Genomic DNA, 24,599 nt, shown 5'->3' with positions numbered 1-24,599 from the left:
GTGGAGGAGTGCAAAGATAACAGTCACTTCTTCATAAATATATTTTGACCTGAAAATGCTATTTTTAATCAAAACTCCCCTGAAAAGGAGAATAGTGTGGAATTGCCAGACTACACACTTCAAAATAGTAACTTCAAAAAAAATGAAGTCCCAATTTAGCATGTAATTCAGCCAACAATGCAGGGTAGGACCGGTTTGAAATTATCCTATAAAAACTTCCTTCATGTCAGTCTTGAAGAGAACTTTAAAACTATGAGTCAGTTTTTTAAATTTTGTGCTAAAACTAGTATTAGCTTTTGTTTTCTTTTTTGCTTACTTAATTATTCCCTTTGATACAAAAGGAAACCTGGATTTAATGGTGGCTTCAGCAGAGCCATGACACAGGGTACAGAACAGCAGAGCAGGGCAGTGCAAGCTTTTATGTCCTATCTAAATGTCTTTGAAGAACCCCTCTGCTGATGGTGCTGTGGGTGTTGGGTTTCTCTGTAGGTTTAGCCTAATTTGTTTCAGATTATGGAAGTAGGTTAGTTTAGCTAAACCAATACAGTCAGTTGTGGGAAAAGGTGGGTGTATGTAAAGGGGCTGCCCTGAATCATTATCTGAACTAGATTTTGAATTATGTACATGGATATTTTGCCACCCCTCAGCCTCCCAGTACATGTGACTTTTAAATTCCAATTCCTCCTTAGCCTGTAGTTCAGGCTGAATGTTCAGAAACAAAGTTCAAGATCATGTCTTAAATAACAGCATCCTCCTCTGGTGTTTGTTTATTCTCTTTTTTAGAAGAAACAGATTATGATTACAGTGGAAGTGAAGAGGAAGATGATGAGCTGAATGAAGATGAAGGAGAACCAAGGTTAATTTTGTTACTGAATAGATAATTTGACTGCCCAAGCTATTCTCATTGAAGGCAGCTCTCCTCAGCCAGAACAGCTTTCTAAACTTGTTCTGAATCCCTAATCTCCTGGGTCCCCTTGGGTAGCTTTAACTGCTTTGTAGCTGTCAAACATAACTGCTGAGTATAAAATGTCTGTAATAAGCTGGTGCTTTAGTTTCCTTGTAGTAGGGGGGAAATTCTCAAATGAAGGACCCAGTAATTGGCTTCAGACTGGTTTGTAGCACACCAAGTGTGGCTGTAGAGTCAGCTACTGGAGATATATCATGATTTGCTGACATAGAGCAACAAACATTCCCAACGCACCTCGTATTCTCTCTTTAATGCTATGTTTTTTCATGTAGAAACCTCCTCTTTGTTTCAGCTCCATAGTTAATCTCCCAGGGGAGTCAACTCTCCGCCGTGAATTTCTGAGGCTGCAGCAGGAGAACAAAAACCGTTCAGACCCTCATCGGCAGCAGCAGCAGCTGAAGGACCAGGAGAAGTACAAGAAGCAGCTGCTGGCAGAGCGGCAGAAGCGCATCGAGCAGCAGAAGGAGCAGAGGAGGAGGCTGGAGGATGTAGGGAGCTGGCTTGTGTTGTTATTCCATGTCTCATCCCAAATGAAAAACGCACCTGTAGGGAGTAGGCTTTGCCAGGCAAGAGGGCTGTGTTAAATTGTCAGCTCAACCTGGATTGTAGTCTTGCACCTTGGGAGAGCTGTGTCACTTTTGAACACAGTGGTTTTAGATGAGCTCTGTCCTTTTCCTGCTGGTAACCTGCCCTGGACTCTGAGCAGAAGAGGAAGGGCATTTTGCTTGAGTAGGTTTGGTGGTGGTAGCCCTGGCAGGTGGGGTGAGAGATGCCCATTTCTACCTCATACGCATTTCCCAGTTTTCAGTCTGTTGGTCTGGTCCAGAGTCTTGGCCCTGCTTTTGTTTAAGGTATTAATTAAGACATCTGGTTGCCTTTTCAGCTGCCTGACACACTGTTGTCTTAGAGGCAGAGCTATATCATAAAATCACAGAACCATTAAGGTTGGAAAAGACCTCTAGGATCCAGTCCAGCCATTAACCCAGCACTGACATGTCCACCACTGTATCTTGGTCCTAGGTGCCACATCAACATACTTTTATTAACACTTGCAGGAGAGGTGGTTCCACCACTTCCCTGGACTGTTCCAATGCTTGACCAGCCCTTCAGTAAACAAGTTTTTCCTAATACCCAATCTAAACCTCCCATGGCACAACTTGTTTGTTACCTGGGAGCCTGACCCCCACCTGACTACAGCCACCTCTCAGGGAGTTGTGCAGAGCAATAAGGTCCCCCCTGGGCCTCCTTTTCTCCAGGCTGAACACCCTCAGCTCCTTCAGCTGCTCCTCATGAAACCTCTGCTCCCGACTCCTCCACAGCTCTGTTGCCCCTCTCTGGACACACTCCAGCCCCTCAATGCCTTTCTTGCAGTGGCACATCACAAAAACCACCAACATGTCTCTTCTCTTGAGTATCTTGACAAAACTCAGCATTGTGTGACATTTGTGAAGCACAGTGCAGCTCCAGCAAAATGGGAACTCGGGGAAAAAAACCCCTTCCTTCTTGAAATGTTGGGAAGACATTTGTCATTAGATTAGTTGCCAGCTGTCAGGGAGATCTCTCAAAAGTGACAGATCTGCCCTGGGCTGCCAAAAGGGCAGAGGTTTCACTTCAGGTTTGGCAATCATGGTGGTGGCACCTTGTCCCTGCCCACTTCTGCCCTGTGGTGTGTCAGGTGTCCCCGCCTCAGTGACAGCAGAGCAGGAAATGGGCCTTGTGATTTATGAGCACTGGCATCAGTAATTGGTGGGTACTAAAGTAAAGTAAAATAAGCAGTGTTATTCCCTGGCTTTCTTCCAGCACCAGAGGCGAGAGCAGGAGCTACGAAGGCAGCAGGAGTGTGAGCAGAGGTGGCCAGAGGTGAAGGTCAGTCACAGGAAAGAGGAAAGGGGTAAAGAAGGTAAAAGGGCTGTGGAAGATGAATACTTCATAGTAAATGGACAGAGGAAATTAGAAAAGAAGCAGGTATCAAGGGAGTGTTTGCTGACTGCAGTTTGCAGCTCCATGTTCCATATCTTCTGTCTTCCTCAGCTGGGCAAGGGTGTTCCCATCCTCTGAGTCATGGACCAAGGAGGGACTTCACTAATGCATTTACTGCCTCTTGTTCTCAGTCAGCCTTCCTTTGAGTTAAGTTAGATGTTACTGAGTCACTCTCCTTATCTACAGCAGGGACATTGCCTCTCCCACTTTTGTCCCTGCTGCTCCTCTGTGCTGAAATGGTCTGATTAAAATTCCTTTACCCTGAAAGCTTCCAGCATCAGCTAAACCTAAGCTTAAATTTCCAATCCCCGTTTTGCATTCATGTTATAACCAGGACCTTTTCTTTATTACAAAAACAATGGAGCAGAGGTTAATTTTAATGCTGAACTGTCATTATCAAGTCTGTCACCTTGGCCACAATGTTTGTCTAATGTTTCAGCTGCAAATTGATTTGTAATCAAACAGAGGCATGCATTCTTTGATTAAAGACCTCTGGTTTTAGTAAAAGTAAAAAGAACAAATATGATTTTTCTGACCTGCTGTCTAAAAAGCCGGAGTTTGGTGCCACTTCCAGGGGTTCTGACTCTTCTATCAGCCCTGCTGGAATTGTGGTCACTTTGTTCTTTGAAAAGCCACTATTTCCAGCAGGCAACTTGATTGTCCTACAAGGCATCATTGTCTCTGAGATCATCACTCTCTGCTTTCAGAAGATGGAAGATGTGCAGCACAACAGGAAGATGCACCGAACTCTCCCCAAAGATCAGACACAGCTGCTGTCTCTCCAGCATGACCACAAGCAGAAGAAGAAGGAGCCTTCCAAGAGTTCAAATGCAGGAGTGCATCCTCCATCAAACAGCACAAGCAAAGAGGTACTGTCTTGGCCAGGGCAGCGTTTTGGTGCTTTGTAGTTTATGATGCTGTAGGAACGCTGAAGCAGAGAGTAGTAGACTGATCTTTAAACCTACATCCAGAGCTTGACCTGTCTTACTACACACTTACACTACAGTCTTCAGTCTCCATTAATATTCAGAGGATAAGGAAAAGGAAGAATTGTTCCGTCACTTCTTCTGGAGTTGAGAGAAGGGTTTGAGTGGTGAGCAGAGAAACGAGGTTCTGCTGGTCAAGTAGGTGTTGTTCCCTTGTCTTTCAAAGAGGCATGAAATAAAGTAATACCACCTGAGATTTAATAGAGATCTTTGCCTGGCATTAGGGTTCACAAAATTGACCCAGACACAGAACAGCATCCTGCTTCCTGAGCACAGATCTCTGTGCCCCAGCATGCAGGCTGTGATAACATTTTTTGCTTTTTATGTCCCAGGATAAGGTTTGATGGATAGGGGTAGTCACATACAGTCAGCCTGTACTGTAAGCAGTTTTCCTCCTTTGTTAACTCTGACAGAATTTCTACCCACCAACTCATTCTGATCACTGCCACCATATCATGAAAAGCTCTGGATCTATTTCCATATGTTATCTCCTCATTCCTAGCATGCTTTTTTATATAATTCCAACTGGTTAACCCAGTTCTACAGCTGGTGTGTGATTTGTTGTGTCACTAAAGTCTGGGTCAAAAATCTCAGCAGCTCACAGGTACCTCCTCATTAGAAGAGTGGGTGTGATGTTCTCTACAGTCAAGGCAAAGTATCTTCCCAAAATTCCCAAACAGAGGCATGAGGAGAGCTCATGCACATGTAAATAGGAAAAATGCAGTGCAACTTAACACCTTGCTGCTGTCTTTAAGCACATGCCATCTTTGTCACCTTCTTGTGTGAGTGTGCTACAACTATTCCCTGAGCTGAAATGTTCTGTATTGATAAATAGTTACATGTAAATGCTAGGATTGGTGAAATTATGGATTTCAGTAACTGAATAGAGTCTGCAAACAGCCAGGCAGCAACATGAAGTCAGGAAAACAAAAGTTCCTTGTTAGAGGAGCAGTTTGTGAAAACGAGAGTAATTCTGTTTGAAGTACAACCTAACTGTCAAAACCACAAATGCCCTGGCTCTAAAGGCTTTATTGTACTGACTGATTAAACAAATTGTTACTGAAATTTGAATGAACTGCTCTTGAAATCAGTATTTGTTTCATGATGGAAGGCTGGGTCTTATTCCAGCTGAAGAGCAAATTGAGTGTGGATAGAGAAGTAAGTTGTTTTTCCTAAATATGACATCAAAGTCAATAGAAAAGCTTTGCCTTTGCTAGGCCATTAATGGGTGAAAATGCAACTCAGATGATTAATTTGTTTTCTACTTTATTGTAGTTAGTATTTTATTGGTTTTTTGTTTTCTATCTTAGATACTCATCTCTGGTTTTGGCGTGTGTTTTGTAAATGACTCCTTGATAGCAAAATGAAATACGTTACAGAATTTAGTACACAGCTGCTGTTAACTTTTAATTTAGTGGTGAAATACAGTATAATTAGCTGCAGATTAGTTGCCTTTTAGGTTCACAGCATGAGGCTTTTACATTTTTTTCTTTTTAATGGTAAAATTTGCCTTTCATTATTACGAATAGTAGGTAATGAAATTGTGGCCTCAAGAGCATGTTCACAGGGGCAAGAATTTCATGGTGTTTGACTGTGGTTGCTTTTTTTAGTAAGGGGATTTTTTTAAGGTTTTGGTCTTCTTTTTTTCCACAGTGGGGATCTGTGAGACTAAGTGGAATAATTTTCCATGTCCTCAGCAGTTTCTAGGCTGTGTTGAGAATATGCTTACCTTTTTGATACAGGCACAAACATCCAGATATAGTGAGAGATATCATTAAGAATGCCCACCCCCACACAGATAACAGGTATTTTTATGGCATTAATCTCTAGTTTACTGTGTAGAGCTGTTTCCAGGCTGCTGAATCAGAGGATATGCTAAAGATTTACGCTAGAGAATGGGAATTAGTCATGTTGAACAGAACTGAGAAGAGTAGTGGGGTCAAAACCACAGGATAAAGACTTTTGTAATGAGCAATGCCGTCAGGAAATTTATTCCTTCTAGATCATGTTCCTCAGTCTTTCTCACAGTACAAGTAACATACCAAAAGACAGAGTGTTAGAAGTGTTTTAAGGTAGAAAGCAGCATGTAGTAATGTCACTGCTGTGGAAGGGGGTAATTAATGCACAGCAAAACAGGCTGCATGTTGTCAAAGATAAGTATAGACAGATGATTCCCCCCAGCTAAAATCCCAGCCTGCAGCCAAAGGAGTGGCCTAGAATACAGGAGATAGAAATTCCTTTTCCTTGCTGCAGGTCAGAAAAGGAAGGGTTGCAAATGGAGAGGGAACAGCGGTTTGTGCTGTCCTCCATCAGAGGTGGTGGGCTCTGCGCTGCCACGGGACGGCATCCAGCCCACAAACCTGGGGCTCTCTGTGCAGCGTGCTGCTCTTTTGTCCTTCCCAGGCCGAGGACCGAGCAAAGAAGAGCGACAGCATCCAGCCCTCCCTGCAGTGGCCCACGGCGCCGGGACACGAGGCCACCCCGCAGCCCAGGATGGGATCCGGGAGCAGCTCCAGCCCCTGCACCCCCGCGCCACAGAGAGCCCTGGTGGTGCAGGTACTGCTGCCTGGCTGGGAGGAGGGTGGTTCCAGGCAGGACAGCCCTAGACCCAGCAGAATCCAACCATCAGAATTCCCTTCTGGCACAAATGGCAAACCAGCTCCGAGGTTCTGTGGTGCTGCCTCTGCTGCTGTGTTCTGTGTGGAGTTGTACTTAAGCACTGCAGATCAGGATTAGATAAGAGTTAATTTTTATGCTTGATGCACGATTGTTGATTCCATGAAACTCCTCTCAGATGTTTCATAGAAAGTCTCAGCGACAGTGCTGTTGCAGTCCCTGGATGATGTATTGTTTATATGGTGCCATAAATGTATATGGCACTTTAAAAATCAAGCCCAAATCCGAAATTTTTATGAATGAAACCATGTAAACAATTGAGATTTGTATTGATCTTATGAAATAATCTGTAAATATGTGGAGATACAGTAAGGAGCAATGCAGAATCAAATTTTACCTGTGGATAGAGCCTAGAAAGTCTGAGTCTTTTAAAACTTCAGTATTAGAGGTAGAAGTGGGATCTAAATAGTACCTATGTGGTGAAAACATTCTGATGAAGTTCTGCACTGGAATCCTTTTCTCAAAACATTTTAGCTTCCGATATTTTTACTAGTTTTGGAAGAGGTGATTCGTGGTTCTCATAGTGTGCCCAAAAATTGGGCCTCCTTTCAACATCCTACTCACAGTGTATGAAGGAAGTAGCTTGGACTGCAGGGGTTTTTTCTTCAGTCTCTTATGAAATAACTGTAAGCATATATGAACAAAAGAAAAACAAAACAGCAAGTAAAAATGGAATAAACTACTGTAAGTGTAAGGACAACTCATTTAGCCTGGATATCTCCACTTGTTCTGAAGGTGTGAAGTGGCCAGAATAATCTTACTGCTGGTACATTTTACATAGTGTTTCATTTTTGCATTCATTCATCCCCTCAAAGAGGACATACAGTCAGAGCACTAGTTTTATTGTTGGCAGCTCTCAGTTTTTGCTGACTGGCTGGATGGATGGACAGTTTTTGTATGCATCTCTCCAATTGCTTCTGTGGGATTTAGCTAGTGCTACCCACAGGACAGTGACATTCAGATCAGGTTTAGGCATTGTTTATGTGCTGCTATGGCATCTTGTGACCTCATTCTGCAATAGGTCATGAAGTCAAAGGGGAATGTCAGACTGTACAGGATGGGTTCTAGGTTGCAGATCAGCTGCTTTCAGAGCATTTTATGCTGTCTCACCAAAGCAACAGTGTGGGCCTGTATGCTTCTTTGAACATACCTGCAATTATGGGTTATTACTATGAGATCAGGTGGTATTATCCTACATGTTTCTTAAACTCATTGTTAATTTTGCTTGCCATGAACTTCAGGTCAACATCCTGCATGAAGGGTTACAGAGTCATAGGTTGGTTTGGGTCAGAGGGGACCTCTAAGAGTCACTTAGTCCAAACTCCATGTTATGAACAGGGACATTTTCAACTAGATCAGGTTCTTTAGAGCCCCATCCAGCCTGGTCTTGATTGTTTCCAGGGATGGGGCATCTGCAGCCCCTTTGGGCAGCCTTCTCCGGTGTTGCACCACCCTCATCTTAAGAATTTCTTTCCTTACTTTCCTAAAATTCAGTGTTCTGACTTTACCCTTTGCCTGAGCCATATCCCTCAGGACTATGAACTCCACCAGTGTGTGATCACTGCAGGCTCAGCTGCCTCCAACCTTGAATTCACTGATTAGCTCCCCTGTGTTGGTGGCCCTCAGGACCTGTATTGCATCCCCCGTGGCCGGGCTGCCTGTCACCTGGCTGAAAAAGTTACCTTCTGTGTATTCCAGGACTCTGCTGCATTGCCTACAGCTCACTGTGCTGCTTTCCCAGCAGACACCAGAGTAGCTGAAATTCCCCAGCAGGACATGGGGAAGCAGCTCTCCTCTCTCCTGCTTTGGTTTGTGCCCTGGAGCGAGTCTCAGACTCTGAGAGTCTGGGAGGTGGATAATAGCTGGCTCTTAGTGTCTCTGAGTCAAAGCCTCCCTGTGCCTTTTCTCTTCAGGTTGCTTTGCTGTTTGGTGATGATGGAAAAATCACCAGAGACAGATGTTGTGAGCAGAAAGGCCTCATTTCACCTGATAGCTTTTACCTGGAAAAATATGTGTGTCTTCCCACATACTTTTTTTCCAGGGCCTGTTTGTTGTTTCAAGTCAGGAGTATTGTAAGTGGACTAAGTTGATGGCCTAGCTTGCAGCATCAAATCACGGGAGAGCTATTGCAAGGTCTGCAAGAAGGACATTTGTATCTTAGCCTTGGGCAGAGGTTGGCAGCTTCCCTGAGGCAAGTATTTCAGCCCTGTAATAGCAGTGGGAGCATCCATAGTTTATGGCAGGGCATTTGGGATTCTGCAGGAGCACAGTAGCTGTACAGAGGGTCATCTTGCTGTGCTTAGGTGCCACTCCTGGGATGAGAGGTTTCTTCACCTGGGACAAGTGATCATTGCTCTGCACCCTGTCAGTGCTTTCCCATCTTGTAGCACCTCTCCGAGCTGCTGGGGGGAGTGGTGAGGAATGAAGCAGTATTTACCAACTTCTTGCACATTTCTTGATGGAAACTGTTCTACAAAAAATGTATGCTGTTTGGAGTGATTGTGTTACTTAAGGATAATAGCAGCAAGTGATGCACAGTGGTTGCCATGTGATTTCACTCCCTGCTGGGAGGTGCCCTGGTACCCCCTCACAAGGCAAAGCTCCAGCTGGCAATGCATGTGGACAGAGAGAAGCCAATCTGTGCTTCTGCCTGCTGTGTTCACATGGAGACCACATGAAATTCAACAGGTAATTTATAAATCCCCTGAAGGGTTATTTTTCCCTTCACTGTTTGGGAGCAGCTGTTGATGCTAATGGCAGCATGTTTGGACATGCTGCTTGCATTAACTGGATGAGGTGTTTAGGCAATACAAGTGATGGGTCAGGTAGTCACCTGGAGATTAAGGCACAACAATGTACTTGTGAAGTTCAGTATGTGGGTGCCTAGTTATTTAAAATGTAAGTGAACTGTGGAGTTAAAATGCAAGCTGAATTCATCACAGATGCTGCACTGAAGAACTTCCAGCTAGGTTTGTCAGAGAGGGATTATCTGCCAGCACTGCTCTGCTCAGACAGAAGTGACTTCTTACTTTCAACAGTTGTGTTCTGTGAGATCTTGCGGCACATCCTGGATGCCCAAATCTCTCTCAGAATTATTTCACTGGAAAACTTGCCACAGCTCCTGAGGTGCAAGGAACATGATTTCTCAATGCCTTATATCCTGTCTGTCTGCTGAGGGAAATGTGAGATACCACCTGCTCAGAGTGTACCAATTCCACCTGCTTTGTACCAGGTTTGTGTTTGCTGAAGTACAGTAGAAGATCTGGCTCTCTGGTTGTGGTGCTGTGGGATGAGCTGTTCTGAATTTCACAGAGGCTTCTTCAACAAAGTCACTGAGTTTGGGCTTCTGTCCAGCATCTCCTGCTGGCTGACTAGTGGAAAAATTAAGGTCATGTCTGAAATGAATTCCATTTTTAATTGACTCTTGTGGCTTTCCTATAGGATTTGCTAGATAGATCTTCTCCATTGTGTAGGGTGATGTGATTGAATCAGAACAAGAAGACTAACAATATTACAAGAGCAAGCTGTGTGTAAAACCATGGACTGCGCTGGTATCCCAGAGTACATCTCGTCAAAAGTTTAAGAAATTCCTTTTTTCAGTTCGAATTAGTAATTTGGGTGTCCTCCAAAAAGCAGTGTAACCTGTCTTTTTAAAAATTCTTGCTTCTAAATGGTTTTAAACTAACTTTAGTAATGGGTCCTTTGTGCTGTATCACCTTATGTCATCATTTTGTGGATCAAAGTGTTCTTTTCCTTAGCTCAGTTACATGTTTATGGTTTAAAGACACACAGTAGGTAGCACTTTCTCTACTAATGCTTTCTGTGCATGAGGAGAGCTGCTATTCTTTAGGTATTACTTAAAAGAAAAACAATTTAACATTCAAATCTCACTAGTTTAGAATCATTGTTAGGTTGGGGGGGGGGCATTAATTTTTTTCCCTATACAAATCTAGGGAGAATATCAAACACTGATTTTGGGGATTATCTGAGATGGTTTTGGCTTGCTTGTGGAAGCAGGTGCCTGTTCCTGGCTTTACATGGAACTAGTGTACTGGGCAGAGTTTGGATTCATTCAGTCACTTATATCATGACTCAGCAAGGCTTATCCATGCTTTTAAACACAAGTAGTTTTCTGGTAATCAGCAGGATTCAAAGGCTGGAATTTAAAAAGAAATATATGTATCTTGATGAAAAAGTGGCCAGGAAAAGAAAATAATCCTATATTCTGATAATAATACACCTGCTACAAAACCTGTTTCTGTACCCACAGTGGATCACTTCAGGTGAAGATTTTGCTGCTCAAATAATCCTGGTTAACTAAAAACTGTTATTAGAGACAATCATGTTGGGGAAAAAAGGTATTTTGAAATGACATAGATTATGAGATGTTACAACTGCTGAAAAAGCTGTTTTCTGTAAATAGAGCCAACAGAACATATTGTCTCAAAAAGGCAGGAGAAACACCTGAATAACTAAGTGAACTTCTCAGGACTGGTTTTGGAAGTTGACTTTGCCAAACTGGTCTGGGAGGTTGCAATGAGACATCTTTGACATCTTTATCTAGTTTTAGAATTACTGCCTGTCAATATTTAATTGATGTTGAACATTGTTCCCATGAAATTTAGTCTTATACAGTTATAGAGAGTTCATAATCCTGTTATCTTCTTGAAAGCTCTGTGAAGTTCTAGTTACAGTGGCTTACCTTTTAGGATGGAGAAACTGGAGAATTTTATACACTTACCTGATAAATCAATAAAATACTCATCTGAGTCATTCTTTGGGGAAAATGTACAGCAAGTGCCTCTGGTCTAAGTTGCAGTAACTCAGTTGGGACGCAGGAGCTGGAAGTCTGACTCAGACAAAAATTGCAAACTTCATTCTTAGGCCTCCAGGTGTTGGAGGTGCTGATATTGCCATGTGCTTGAGGAAGAGGCGCCTCCCAGAGAGCCCTGGCCTGGCATTGCATGGGCGATCAGAGGAGGTGAAGCACAGAGTGGTACAGATTCAGGCATTTCTCTTAATACTACTTCTATTTCTGTAAAGTCAAACTGGTTCTAGCATAGCAATCCCTGGAGACAGGCCCAGCTCAGACAGTTTCTGTGTGTTCTGTCTTGGTCTTGTGTCCAAGAGGATTTCTTGTTTCAGGGAGGCAGTACTCTCAGCTGACACGTTTACTTCTTGAGTTTCTTACTCTTTGGAAGATACTGGTGTAGCAGATCATCAGTGTGTAGATTTCTTCTTTTACATACAGAATGAATCCAGAGGACCAAAAGTTTAATATTTTAGCTTGAGTTTTGCACTGCTTACTTCTTGTTCCCTTCGAGTTAAGACTTTCTAAGGAAGTAACTCGATTCTTTCCCCTTCCCGTGCTGTGATTGAGGTTTTTGCTATCCTGGTGCTCTAATTGGACACCTTCAGAGGTGTTTTAAACACAGGCAGCTGCAATGGAATCACCTGAACTTGACCACCCATGACGGTGTAGTCTGAGCATAATTTCATTCTTTCTTACTGCATTCTCAAGTTCTATCTTTCTTTGCTTCTTTTTTCGAGTAATTGAAAAACTTGTTTCAGAGGAGGACCAGGGTCCCCTCATAATCACTGGAGCACTTAGAAGTGTTTTCAACTGGCAGTTTGCCTCCACTGACTGTGGGTTGGTGGTGGCCACACACAGAATAGCTTGGATGTCAACATCTAAGTTAGGGGAGGGTTCCCACAGTGATTAGACTGTGGAAATTCTGCAGTGCAAGCATTGTCCAGGTTTGAATGAAATGTAGTAACTCCACAGCATTTTTTGCGTCCTCCAGGTAGTTAGTTCCCTGTGCATTTCCAGGGACCTATTTACTTCTCCGTGGACTTAAGAAAGGTGTGTATATATACACAGAGATTAGATTTGTTTACTATTTCTTTTTATTGTACCCTTCACTTTGGGATATTTGTGCCTAACATGCTGGAAATTAATAGCTCACTGCACAATGAACAAGGTGACTAGACAGACAATCCAGACTACCCAGACAATATTCCTCCTACACTTAGTAAATATTTAATCTTCCAAGCAGAGCCATTGATCTCTGTTGAGACTGAAACCTGTTACGTAGGCAGGGAAGTGCAATTCAACACGTGTTTTGTTTGTTTCAAGTGTGAGAATTTCCGGGCTAGTAAGGACACGTACCACAGCAGCTCCCTGTCAGACATGGTGACAGCACCACTCAGCCCTGGGCAGGACGACGTGTTCTGGAGTGTGAGCCACAGCAAAGAGCAGCCCCCAAAGGTGGGTAAAACTCGGGGTGTTCGGCATCTTTGGGGCTTGGTTGCACAGCACTGTGTAGTATTCACCCTCTGCACTTCATGAAAGTCTGAACATCACGTTGCTTGTATATGAGCTGGGTCATGCTAATCTAGAAAAAGGGATGCAAATTTATGGGTTGGTTGGTGGTGTGGGTTTATGTGTATGTTATGGTTTGACACTGGCCAAAAGCCAGGCATCCACAAAAGCCATTGGCTTCAGGTGCTCTCAGCTGGGCAGAGGAGAGGGGGGAAGAATTAACTAAGGGCTTATGGTTTGAGATGAGAAAAAAACACTTGAAGGGCAAAATAGGTTCTAATTTAAAGATATAAAGTAAATTTATTATTAACAGAGTCAGAGGAGGATAAGGAGAAGTAGAATAAGCCTTTAAAACACCTTTTTTCCCCCAGCCCCTCCCTCCTTCACTGCAGCAGTGCAGGGAGACAGGGCCTGGGGGTTTTGGTCAGTTCATCACTTGAGATCTTCTGTTTGTTCTGGGAGAGGCGTCTTTCCCTCTGCTGTGTTGTGGGGTCCCTCCCACGGGCAAACAGTCTTCCCAAAACTGCTGTGGTGGGGTCACTCACCCATGGGGTGCAGTCCTCTAAGGATAGGCTGTTCTTCTTTGGATCCCCACGGGCTGTGGGTGGATCTCTGCATCCCCCATGGATCCCCACGGGCTGTGGGTGGATCTCTGCATCCCCATGGATCCCCACGGGCTGTGGGTGGATCTCTGCATCCCCGTGGATCCCCACGGGCTGTGGGTGGATCTCTGCATCCCCATGGATCCCCACAGGCTGTGGGTGGATCTCTGCATCCCCATGGATCCCCACAGGCTGTGGGTGGATCTCTGCATCCCCATGGATCCCCACGGGCTGTGGGTGGATCTCTGCATCCCCATGGATCCCCAGGGGCTGTGGGTGGATCTCTGCATCCCCATGGATCCCCACGGGCTGTGGGTGGATCTCTGCATCCCCCATGGATCCCCATGGGCTGCAGCTGCTTCCCCATGCTCCTCACCACGGCCTGCAGAGGAATCTCAGCTCTGGCACCTGGATCACCTCCTGCCCCTCCTGCACTGACCTTGGTGCTGCCGTGTTCCTTTCCCTCACATGTTCTCACCTCCTCCTCTTCTGTGGCTAGAAGAAAAACTGCTGCCTGTAGGTACCGTTGCCAAGGAGTTCCACCAGTTCAGATTCCCACAGGATCCTCAGCGCTGAGAGGTTGATCTCACGTAGGTTGGGTGCCGGGGAGTCTCCCGCCGCGTTGTTGCTGCCGTGCTGTGTGCAGAGGTGGCCGCCGCGGCGCTGGCGCTGTTTGACGCCTCTCCTCGGGCACGAGAAGCCGCCGGCCCTGCCCCGGCTGCAGCGCCTCGCCACCCCTGGGAAAAGCTGCCCCTGTGCTGGTTTGATTTTCTTCTTCAATGTCATTACAGAGGCGTTACCAGCCTCTCTAACTGGGCCAGCAGCACGTCCATCTTCAGAGCCTTCAGAGATTGGCTCTGTCGGACATGGTGGAAGCTTCCAGCAGCTTCTCACTGAAGTCACTTCCATGGCCTTCCCCTCCCAACAAAAGCCAGTCCATGCCGAATCAACACAATGTGTAATGTCTGCACACATATAATATATGCAGGATCTGTGATTGCAGACACAGCTCTTTTGTTAGACCAGGTATTTGTAGCAGCCTGTTTGGTGAAAAAAGTGTGGCTTCTTGTGGAAAACCTTGTTAGTTTGTGCAGTTGAGGTGATGGTGTATTTCTCTTTCTAACAGAATTTCTAAAAACAAGTCCAAGACTATTTGAGCAGGAATTCATATGCCCGTGTGTGTATTTATTTTATTACGTTGCAATTCGGAGGGTGTGTGTCTCATTCCCCAGCCTGTGGTAACCACACCAGGTAATCCACCAGCTGAGGAGAGCTGCATTCAGTGGCTGCAGAATGCCTTTCACTGTCTGCTTTAAATATTGACCAAGAATGATACTGACTCTGGGGACAGATGCCAACCTCCTTCTGTCTGCACCCTGATAGACTGCATAGGCTTGGAGCAAACTTGAAGCATCTGCTGCTGACTTTCAGCTTCCAGTGCTGATATTCTGGAATACCTCCCCACTGAATATTGTTCATATTGTCCCACTGAAATATTGTTCATTTCTGTTGGTTAGTCTTATTTTTTCATTGTTAAAGGATAAGCATTAGGTTTATTGACTGATCTAAAATATCAATAGCAACCTTGAAATGTTTGATTAAATCCTTAAGGTCCCAGAAAGGACAACCTCAAAATTTTACAGCAGGGATCAGCCTGGCCATCAGAGATGCCTTTCAAGGTAAGCTCTAAAGTGTTTTATGCTTATACTAAAACTAAACTTACGCTGTATATTTTATATAGATACACTGTGCCTATACTGTGTTTTGTGCTTAAACTAATTTTTAATGCTGCTTTATTGTCATAGGAAAACTGAACTATCTGTCAGGTGCTCTATCTATCTCAGTGCCAGTGGCATTGGTTTCAAAGGAGAGTCAGGTGTCAAGATGCTTTGGTGAGAGGGGTCTGGCCTCACCTCCTTGTTCGGGCACTTTTAATTATAGTTTTTGCTGCTTATTTTGCCTGATACTAACTTGAACAGGCAGCTTGTAGATGTATTGTGACAGTTTGGCAGTCTGCCCTTAAGGCTGGTGTACTTTTTTCATATCCCAGGAGAAAAGACCATGGATGTCTAGAGCTCAGAAGTAAAGGGCAGCCCCCACTGGATGTCTAATCAGGGAACAGAATGGGTTGGCAGACTGGAAAGTGAAGTAGATTTAGCTGAACTAACAAAGTGATGTGCAGCATTTCCGATGAGTCAGAATCAGAAACATTGCCTGAAATAACTTTCAAGTGTAATCAAGCCCTAAATGCTCTCCACTTGGGAATTACAGGAGGCAAAGCAGAAAAGAAACATATAAGTAATTGTCAGTGTTACAAATGAGTGACTTCTGGGACTGGATTTCTGATTGTGCCACTGGCTTGGCAACTTATTTTACTGTCCAATGCATTCCTTTCTCTATTGATAAGTGACTGGTGACGTATCTTCTAGGAAGGTAGTGGAGCAGTTCTCTTAAGTTGTAAAGCCTGAAATTTTTGAATCAGGACTGGCACAGGTCTGAAGAGTCCAAGGAGATGTAATACAGAAGGTTATTTTTTAATGACTTGGGAATCTCTGTAATCTCCCAGGATGACTGCCCAGAGGATGCTGTCCCCTCCATCATTCTCTCACTCCTGGGTGGTCCTGCTTGGAGCAGCAGCGAAAATAAACTTTTCATTATCCAGAGTATGATCTTGGACTGTAACAGCAGGGAGCTCAGTCTGGTGGCCCAGGAGCTCTGTTCCAGTCTCTGTTCCTGTACAGGAGAGTTTCATCTGCTTTTTGTCCTTCTGTTTAGTAACACTCATCAGGCATCCCCTGGAGGACATGCTCTGAAGCTGAACAGTAGCAGCAGCACTCCTGGCACCAAGCAGTGGGAGATGGGATCTCATCAGAGCAGCTGGTCAACCTCAGGTGATTGCTAAGTCAAAGATCCATCCGTTGAAATGTACTAAACTCCTGTCACATTAAATGGTCTTCTGCAGGGTGTCAAGTTCTGCATTGCAAATGGATTGTGTCCTTTTAATGACATCCTCTGAAAGCCCTCTGGATTTTATGGTCTCATGTTCCTACAATATTAAAACTTCCTCTTTTGAGTCAGAAAAGTAACTGTGAATATATTTTCATATGGAAAACTTGAATTGCCTCAGTTAAAAATTGAAAGAAATAATTCTGTTGCACTTAGTGACACAATTGAAACTCAGCAGAGCCAACATTCCAGACATACAGATATAATTTGATACAGATGTTCACCCATTGGCAAATTCTGCTCTTTGCCCTGCCCACTGATAAGATGATACAGTTGAGCAATTGATGTACACTAATATTTCTGCACTCTAATAATGTACTGGCAAAAGGAAGCATGAGCCTCTCTCTACAGTACATTACGAAATATTTCTCCAGTATTCTTTTATGTGCAGAAAGATAATGGAATTGGGAAAAAAAAAGGTCAAAAGAAGTTAAAAGGAAGAGAAAAAACCATCTGATTTAGGCAAAGTACAGCTGAGTAAGCTACTTCACTGTCTCTAGTAGTGGTGTAGGAATGCAGCAGCTTGCTCGTTGTGAGGGTTCTTGCAGTACAGATTCTGGTTCCTGAGGTTCTGGCAGGTGGGGACATGGAGAAGTGGACAGCTTTTTTCCTCCCTTGCTACTCCTGTGGGTGTTTTCTGTGGGTCAGCTGCAGGGCAGTTCTTGTGCAGCCCCTCACAAAGCCTTGCATCCAGGTTGGCCACTAAAGATTGGGAACGTGGGGAACACATGGGATTGGGAGCACATGCCCAAGTCGAAGCAGGGTGTATGCAAAAAATGTTCTGAAACCACCCCAGTGAACTTATGAGGTCATTTATTTTTATATTGAGGTTTACATTGTTGATTTAAAAACCCTTGACAAATGAGAACAAATTGCTTATTTATTACACAATCAAGCCAGTTTTGCTTTTACTACCTATGCAGAGTAGGAACCTTTTCTTCAAGAGAAATCCAAAGCACACTTTAAATTGCTTGGGTTTTGTTTCTTTTTGCTCTTATGTCATTTTGTGTTTGAATAACATAGTTGAACAACATGCAACAGCCCAGCTTAACTTTGCCAAGTCCATGTGATGTATAACTCCTGTGCTATTTTGGCATGGAGAAACAAAAATCTCACCATCAACAAAAAGAATAGAAAACCTCCCTTGTGGTTTAAACTGTCTCCTTGAGTTCTTAAGTGTCATTAAATTGCAGCTAGTTCTGGCATATGGCATTTCAGATAGTTTGTTGCTTTCCCAAACCCACAGGGATAATGAATTGGAGGAAAGGGCTATAAATACTTTAAAGCTAATAGTTCTGCTGAGTTGCTTAGGTGCTTATTGACCAGTAAGGAATTCTGAGTTTTGAAAGCTTTGCAAAACGGATGAAGACATGAAACCATTGTGACAAAACTAAATTACCAAATGTGAAGCCTAATTTATGTGAGCTTTATAGTTTAGATAATCAGACTCTTTGGACTGTTTTTGTGTAACAGTTTTATGAAGCTGCAAATTTGGCAGCACCTCAGTTTCCTCCCAGAGGTGTGGGAAGGGGCTGGAGCTCCTGAGCTTTCTCAATAAGAGGGTCAGAGGAAAGGATTGGGATGCCCTCACCTTTTCCCTTGCTCCCTTTCCATGGAAGTGTGGCTGATGTGCAGTGGCAGTATGTTGCCCAAGGGTTTGGTTTGCTTATCTTACTCTTGCAGCATTAAAGTGCACCAGTATCAATTTATGTGCATAATATTGCAGCATCCAGAACCACTGGGAAACAAGCAATGAGATTTTCCTTTGCAACAAATAGAAAAGTTTGTCAGCAGAGACTGGTATCTGCTTTGGGTCGTAGCTATGTGTGCTTGTATTGCTCTCTCACCTGCTGCATGTGCACTTAAAAAAGAAACTTTTGGGTTTTTTTATCCCCAGGGAATCCAGGACTGGCCAAGGCAGAGAATGTTTTGTCCCATAGCCACATGCTGTTGCATCAGAAGCCTGAAAAAGTCTCTCATCCAGGGCAGATTGCAGTAGGTTCTTTTAAATCCACTGATACTTTTGATTTGTCTATCATTTGTCTGTGCAGAGAGTTCTTTTGGTGTGTGAGTTTGCTGTCACTCATGAGTCAACCTGAGGGATGTGTGCGGATGCCTCAGGCTCAGTGCTCTTAGTCCAGGTCTGACTTGTGCCTAGCTCAGGTCCTCAGCAGAGTGTCCAATTCTGGCTCAAGTCACTTTCCTGTGTGAGATATCCGCCTGTGATGGATCAACAGCAGCATCAGCATCCTAGTAAAGCTTTTCTTGGTGTGGAAGTGGCCATAGCTGCATATGCTTGGACAGTAAAATATGGCATGTGCTGTTTAACAATGGGTTCTTCAACTGAGTTTTCTTTGCTCAGAGTCCAGGCTCCTTTGCCAAGGTGAAGGACAGTGCCAACTCCTTGTTAAAAGCAGCAGACTATTCCTCCTCAAGTGATGAAGTCAGCAGCAGCAGCAGCAGTGATGAAGATGACACAAACCACACAAGGTCGGCTTGATTGTTATTATTAATAATGATAATAACGTTTTTGTTACACACTTCTAAATATCTAGAAAAAGCTGGCATGCATAAATACTCCCCCTCCTTTAAGTTACTATCACTCATTTATGTCAGTGGTAATTAAGCAATTTAATTGCATTTTAATGAACTCCTGGGGGTAAATGTTTGCTCTGTCAGATGTGCACAGCGTAATAATACACTCTGATGACTTGCTGCCCTGGGACAATGAGGAAATGTCTTGTTTTGACTGGATATACTGGGTAGTGCTTTTATAGGGATTACTTCACATTTATCTGCATTTACATGGAATTTTTGAAAGAAAAAAGGAGAGGGAAGCAAAACTGTAAAAACTCTATGCCTTCATGACAAATACAGGTTACAGTTTTTGAGAAAACAAGGCAAACATGACCTTTGAGTTCATATAGTCTGTTCACTCTGGGAGAAATAATTGCTACTGAGAAGTTGATTCCTTCACCAGGGCTGTTTATAAAAAGGAGGGATAGTTTTATAAACTGTGTTGTGTTTTTAATACTGAGATTCTGCACAACTGCTGTGGTTTCCAGCTGATGCTGTGGCTTGTCCCACAGCTGATCCCACCTGAACTGTGTCCCTCTAGCTTTCCAGTTTATCTTGCTGGTTTTGTGACTGACATCTTGTGGTGTTCTACCTGTCACATAAAATGTGTATTCTGCTGAGAGATAGTGGAGCAAGAATAGCATGCTACTCCAAGAGAAGGGAGTCGGGGGGGGCCACTTGGCCACACCTGCTGTTAGGAACAACAAACAGAAACATTTTTTGTATTGTTGAATGAAACTTGTGGTTTTCTTGCAAAGAGACTTCAAGTTCCAGGATTTACTTTGAAGTTCATCCCAGGGCCACAGAGCTCTCTGGGATGGGGCTGTTGCTCTTCTGACAATTACACATGCAGTTTTGTCAGGTGTCAGGTAGGGATGCCCAGATTTGGAGCATTGTTGGCAGGTTATTGTGTTGGGCTGGTACCAGTCCTTTCTCCTGTGCTGCTCTGAAGAGGTAGAAGTTTTGTGCCTGCATATGCTCCTCATTTGCATTTCTGAAGTTCATTTTCAAAGCTGAGATGAGGAGAAAGAATGTTAAAAATCTTATAGGTTATTTAGTGCACCTGAAAGAGATTACTTTTACTGTAATGCCTTTGTTTTCCTACTGATCCTCTTCCAAACCACCTTATTCTGATCTGTAAAAAGTTTTATTCACTCTAGGTCATAGAATTCATCCTAGACCTCAGAAAGACTCTACATAAAAATATGGATTTGCCCTGTAGCAATGACTTTTCTGTGTAAGTGTCAGATTGCTGTGATCCTTGCATGCTGTAATGATTTGAAGGAGTGGTGTCACTGCCTTTGGAACTCTGCATTTGTTATTTTGCATCTTCTCTGTGTCTGAGATCCACCCATCCTCTGGAGAGGTGCAATTAGCAGGATGCTCCCTATCACGTTTACCTTGTTGTGCACACAGCCACTGCAAGAGCCCCTGTAAAATCATAGATATAATCTTGCTATTAACAAAGTCCCTTCACCTTGACTGAATGTCATTTATATTAAAAGAAACTTCAGCAAGTATATCCTGATTGCTGCCAAGTAAATAGCAAAAAGGATAGTGATCTGACTGAAAGGAGCAGCCATTGCTGGAGCTGCATGTTCTGGATGACATGAAGGGTTTGGGGTATTTTGCTCTTTAAAACATATGACTGTAGGGAGCCCCTTGCACTCGGGAGGGTTTCTGTGGGGCTCTGGCTGAAGCACCTTGGGTCAAGTTTTAATGGGCTACTGAAACCAACCTGTGTTTTCCTGTTCTTGCCTGGGCTGTGGAGCAGCACCTGATGTCCACACTCCAGCTTTCCTGGAGGTGCTCAGTAGGACTACACTTGGAGTGTGTGCAAGAGAAGGAGCTTCCTGTGTTCTTGGATGAATCCTGGTAACCACCCTGAGAAGGCTCATTTCAGAGGATGCTGTGTTTCACCAGTAAAGCAACTTCTGGTCTTGTTTTTCTTTACAGTGAGATGAGCCACAGTTCTTCCTCACACGCTCCAGCTTTTTGTTTTAAGGAAAGAGCGTCAGTGTGTACGATCCAGTGTCTTACCTCCTTGTTTAGCACATCTATTCCATTCATGTTATTTTTTCCTACTTTATGGAGAGTGCTTCCTCCTCTGGTGCCTGCAGTATGCCCCTAAAACACCGAGTATCCTGAGACTCATTTGTATAGTTCACTTTCCTCTCTTTGCTCTTCAATTGCTGTTTCCTACCAGCATTTGGACGAGATGGATGCAGGTGTGAGTTTGGCTAGGAATTACTTTCTTCCTCTCCTAAGTTGGAGTTTGACATTATTCAAGATCAGCTGCTGTTTGCTTCCCTGGTAAGAACAGGTCCTGGCATTCACCATTGATCCTGATCCACATCTTGTCATTCCTACTAAGTTTAGTATGCAGATATTGAGCCACTCACATAGAATGGCGAGACGATCCAAAACCAAAAAATGAACAAGAAGAACTGCCAGAAAAACTTCTACTCCTACACACCCATCTTAAATCAGTAGGTCTCTCATCAGACCTTCTTTGTTATTGTGCGGGGCATCATTTAAAAGGGAAAAAAATACATTGCAGTCTGCTATCAGTTGGCACATAAGACTGTAGAGCCCTTCACACTGGCTGAATCCAGTCAGTTTTATAATTACTGTAAAGGAGTAAAAAATGTAATAGGCTTAAATAGATTGCAGTAAAACAGATATGAATATAAATAAGTAAATGGGATAAATAAATCATTTGAGGTGGAAGTGTGCAGAAATGGGGCCAAGACATGTTTGAAGCAGTTCCACTCGGGTGAAAAAGTTTAAAATGCAAAGATACCTCAGGCAGTGCAGGAAGCAGTGATGTACTGGGAATTCACAACAGACACTTGCCTTGTTCTCACTCTTGCTTTTGGTGTCAGCTTTTGATCATTGTTGAGGACGGGATGCTGGGCTAAGGGCTTTCTTGCAGCAAGTCCAGCAGTTCTTGCTTTCTTCTGTCTCTCTGTGCACTGGGCAGTGTTTTCTTTGTTTCCTTTTAAGGTGAGAATGTCCATATTTCAGGAACTGATTCACAGGATGAAATTCCAGTGTAGTCCATCCTAGTAGGCACTGGCAGAGAGTTCCCTGACAGCAGCACATGGCAGAGCAGCTGCTGCTCTCTGGAGTGCAGGGTGTCTCATAATTACATTCCACAGGGGAATGTGTGATGGGAGACAGAAGTGTTGAAGCAGGCACTTCTCAAATGAGAGCTTGAAGGACTTGCCTGAGCTACACAGTGTCTGAAAGATGATGGATGAAATGCAGGGAGGTGAAGGGATGTTCTCTGTCGAGGTGGGGGAAGCTTCCTGCTGTGTGTGAGTGGTCCTCAGGCACAAGTCCATTCAATCAGATCCACAGACTAATCAGCTTGCTTTTGTACAAGAACCTTTGAGTGTAACTATTGAATGTTAATTATGTTCACTTTTGAACATGGTTATGTGTAGTTTTTGTTTTTGTTTTTTTCCCTGAAGTAGTTCTGTTCATTAATTGGAGTTTGTTACCAGGCAACTGCTAAGCGGCAGAATTGCAGATTTCTCAAGGACAAGGGTACCAGATGGAATTGAACTGAAACCCCAAAGCACCGTGGCAGAACAGAAGGTAATTTGGCCATTTGTAAGGGGGTGGGTACCGTGAGGGGGAGTCAGGTCATTAACGTGCACGAGAAACGTCATAGCCATTACTGCTTGGGAGCACTCTCCCTCTGAAGTTCTGCTTTGTCATTGCAAATTGTAGCTCTAAACCTTGAAAAAAAAATGTAGTTTTGGGTTTTGTGCTTCCTGTAGAAACTCTTACATTTAGGTACAAAATTACAGTTCTTTATTTGTCCTTCTTATTGACGTGTAGTAGTTTCTGATGTCAAGGTATTTTGGGAAGACACTGGGCAAAAAGCACTGTTGATTATTATTAGTGTGCATTGTTGCTGTTTTTAAGAATGTTGACTTCTTTTTATTCCAGTTTAAAGTGAACTACCTCTTACTGCTTAAAATATTACCAGAACAAGGGAAAACCACTTCATCACTCCATACTGGCTTAACACAAATTCTTATCTTCTCATATGTCATGTTGTGATTCCTTCCAGCTGTGGTTTCTAGTAGAGGCTTCCAGTCATGTGGATTTTCCCCTGTGAAAAATATTAGCGCAGAAAAGATGAAGAGAGACAAAGCAGAACAATGTTCTTTGTGGTTGAAAACAAGAAAAAAATTACAGTAATAAGACTTGTACTTGGTGTCAGGGCCCTTTTCAGATATTACTGAGTGTATTCTTGTTTCACGGATAGGGAAAATAAATCACTGTGAAACTGGTGTTTTCTCCAGAGCTGTGGCAGGGTAGAAAGAAAAAAGGAGTTTTCTTTACCTCTGGTGTTTCTGAACTTCAGACCAGAGTGGTGACCCTACTGCCTGGGGAGGGAGATCCACTTGGCCTTTGTCCCACTATCCTTGAGAAGAGACTTTGCTTTGGAGAAAGAGCTGTAAACAGGGCTTAAAACAGTATTTCTCTTGTGGCAAAACCAGCCCATTGTTTCCCCTTTCCCTTGATATCCAGGTGTTGGAAACAGGCTGCTTGAGGGAAGGGAGAATGTTGGGGTCTTGGAGGCCCACACTGAGGATGAGGGAGGATGATGAGGAGTTGATGTTATGTGTTTTACTGGGTTTGGAGGAAAGAGTGTGGGAGGGAGAACAGGAAGATGGCTTACACTTTTCATAAATTTCTCTGCTGTCTTCTAGTCTTCTCCCATCTTCCCATGGAGCCTCCCATCCCTTCCTCAGAACCCTTTTTCACCCAGCAGCCACCATGAGTCTCCACATCATCTCCAATATCACTTTCCTTGTCCCATCAGTGTGACCTGCTTTGAAGTGGTTGGGGTGTACCAAACTGCCCAAGTGATTCAAATGGGGATTTGGCTTGCTTCAGTTCAGTTGAATGTGACTGAAAACTGAACTAAAAAGCCCCATACTGTCTTGGTTCCCCAATCTCAAATACTGACTCGTATATTTCAGTTTTTCCATCTAAATTGAAGCATAAAATGTATTCCCAGAAAACAACCTCTGACTCCATAGATAGTGCTGTCAGGGAAAGTGTTTGTGTGGTACCTCACAAAGTTCACAAGTATTTCCACAGGATGCTGTAAGGAGGTCTGCAGAACCAAACATCACTATACTGGAAATGCTGATGCTGGGTCCTACTAAATGTCCTCTTTCTGGAGTAAGGTTTCCTAATTCAGTAAATGGAAAGTAGCAATGTAATGAACGGTGAAGGGCTTCAAACTAAATGCAGGTCCAGAACCAAGAAATGCCTTCTTCTGTCTGCAGTATGCAAAGGTCGGGTCTGAAACTCATTAGCAGATCATTTGACTTGGTATCTCTGAGGCTGAAGTTCCTTCTTTTTCTGTGGTTGAGGTAATATAGATGGAGAATATTTGTGGAGCAATTCAGGAGTAAACCCCAGATTTGTCATCTTGATGTTTGCCGTACACTTTG

General features: G+C 43.6%; 1 protein-coding gene across 1 annotated transcript in view; it reads left to right on the top strand.

Annotated features, from left to right (window-relative positions):
• Positions 1-24,599, top strand: part of NRK (Nik related kinase) — an 87,661-nt gene that overhangs the window by 46,921 nt on the left and 16,141 nt on the right. Inside the window, exons 11-21 of the mRNA XM_062503139.1 lie at positions 784-856; positions 1,260-1,455; positions 2,768-2,932; positions 3,655-3,816; positions 6,337-6,489; positions 12,746-12,877; positions 15,145-15,212; positions 16,309-16,424; positions 18,437-18,534; positions 18,902-19,029; positions 22,626-22,719. Coding sequence (XP_062359123.1) covers positions 784-856; positions 1,260-1,455; positions 2,768-2,932; positions 3,655-3,816; positions 6,337-6,489; positions 12,746-12,877; positions 15,145-15,212; positions 16,309-16,424; positions 18,437-18,534; positions 18,902-19,029; positions 22,626-22,719 — 1,385 coding nt within the window. The remainder of the gene's footprint in view (positions 1-783; positions 857-1,259; positions 1,456-2,767; positions 2,933-3,654; positions 3,817-6,336; positions 6,490-12,745; positions 12,878-15,144; positions 15,213-16,308; positions 16,425-18,436; positions 18,535-18,901; positions 19,030-22,625; positions 22,720-24,599) is intronic.

The sequence above is a fragment of the Cinclus cinclus genome, chromosome 15, assembly GCF_963662255.1.
Source record: "Cinclus cinclus chromosome 15, bCinCin1.1, whole genome shotgun sequence".
NCBI lineage: Eukaryota > Metazoa > Chordata > Aves > Passeriformes > Cinclidae > Cinclus > Cinclus cinclus.
Note: the sequence above shows the minus strand (reverse complement) of the source record. Positions and strands in the feature narration are given on the sequence as shown.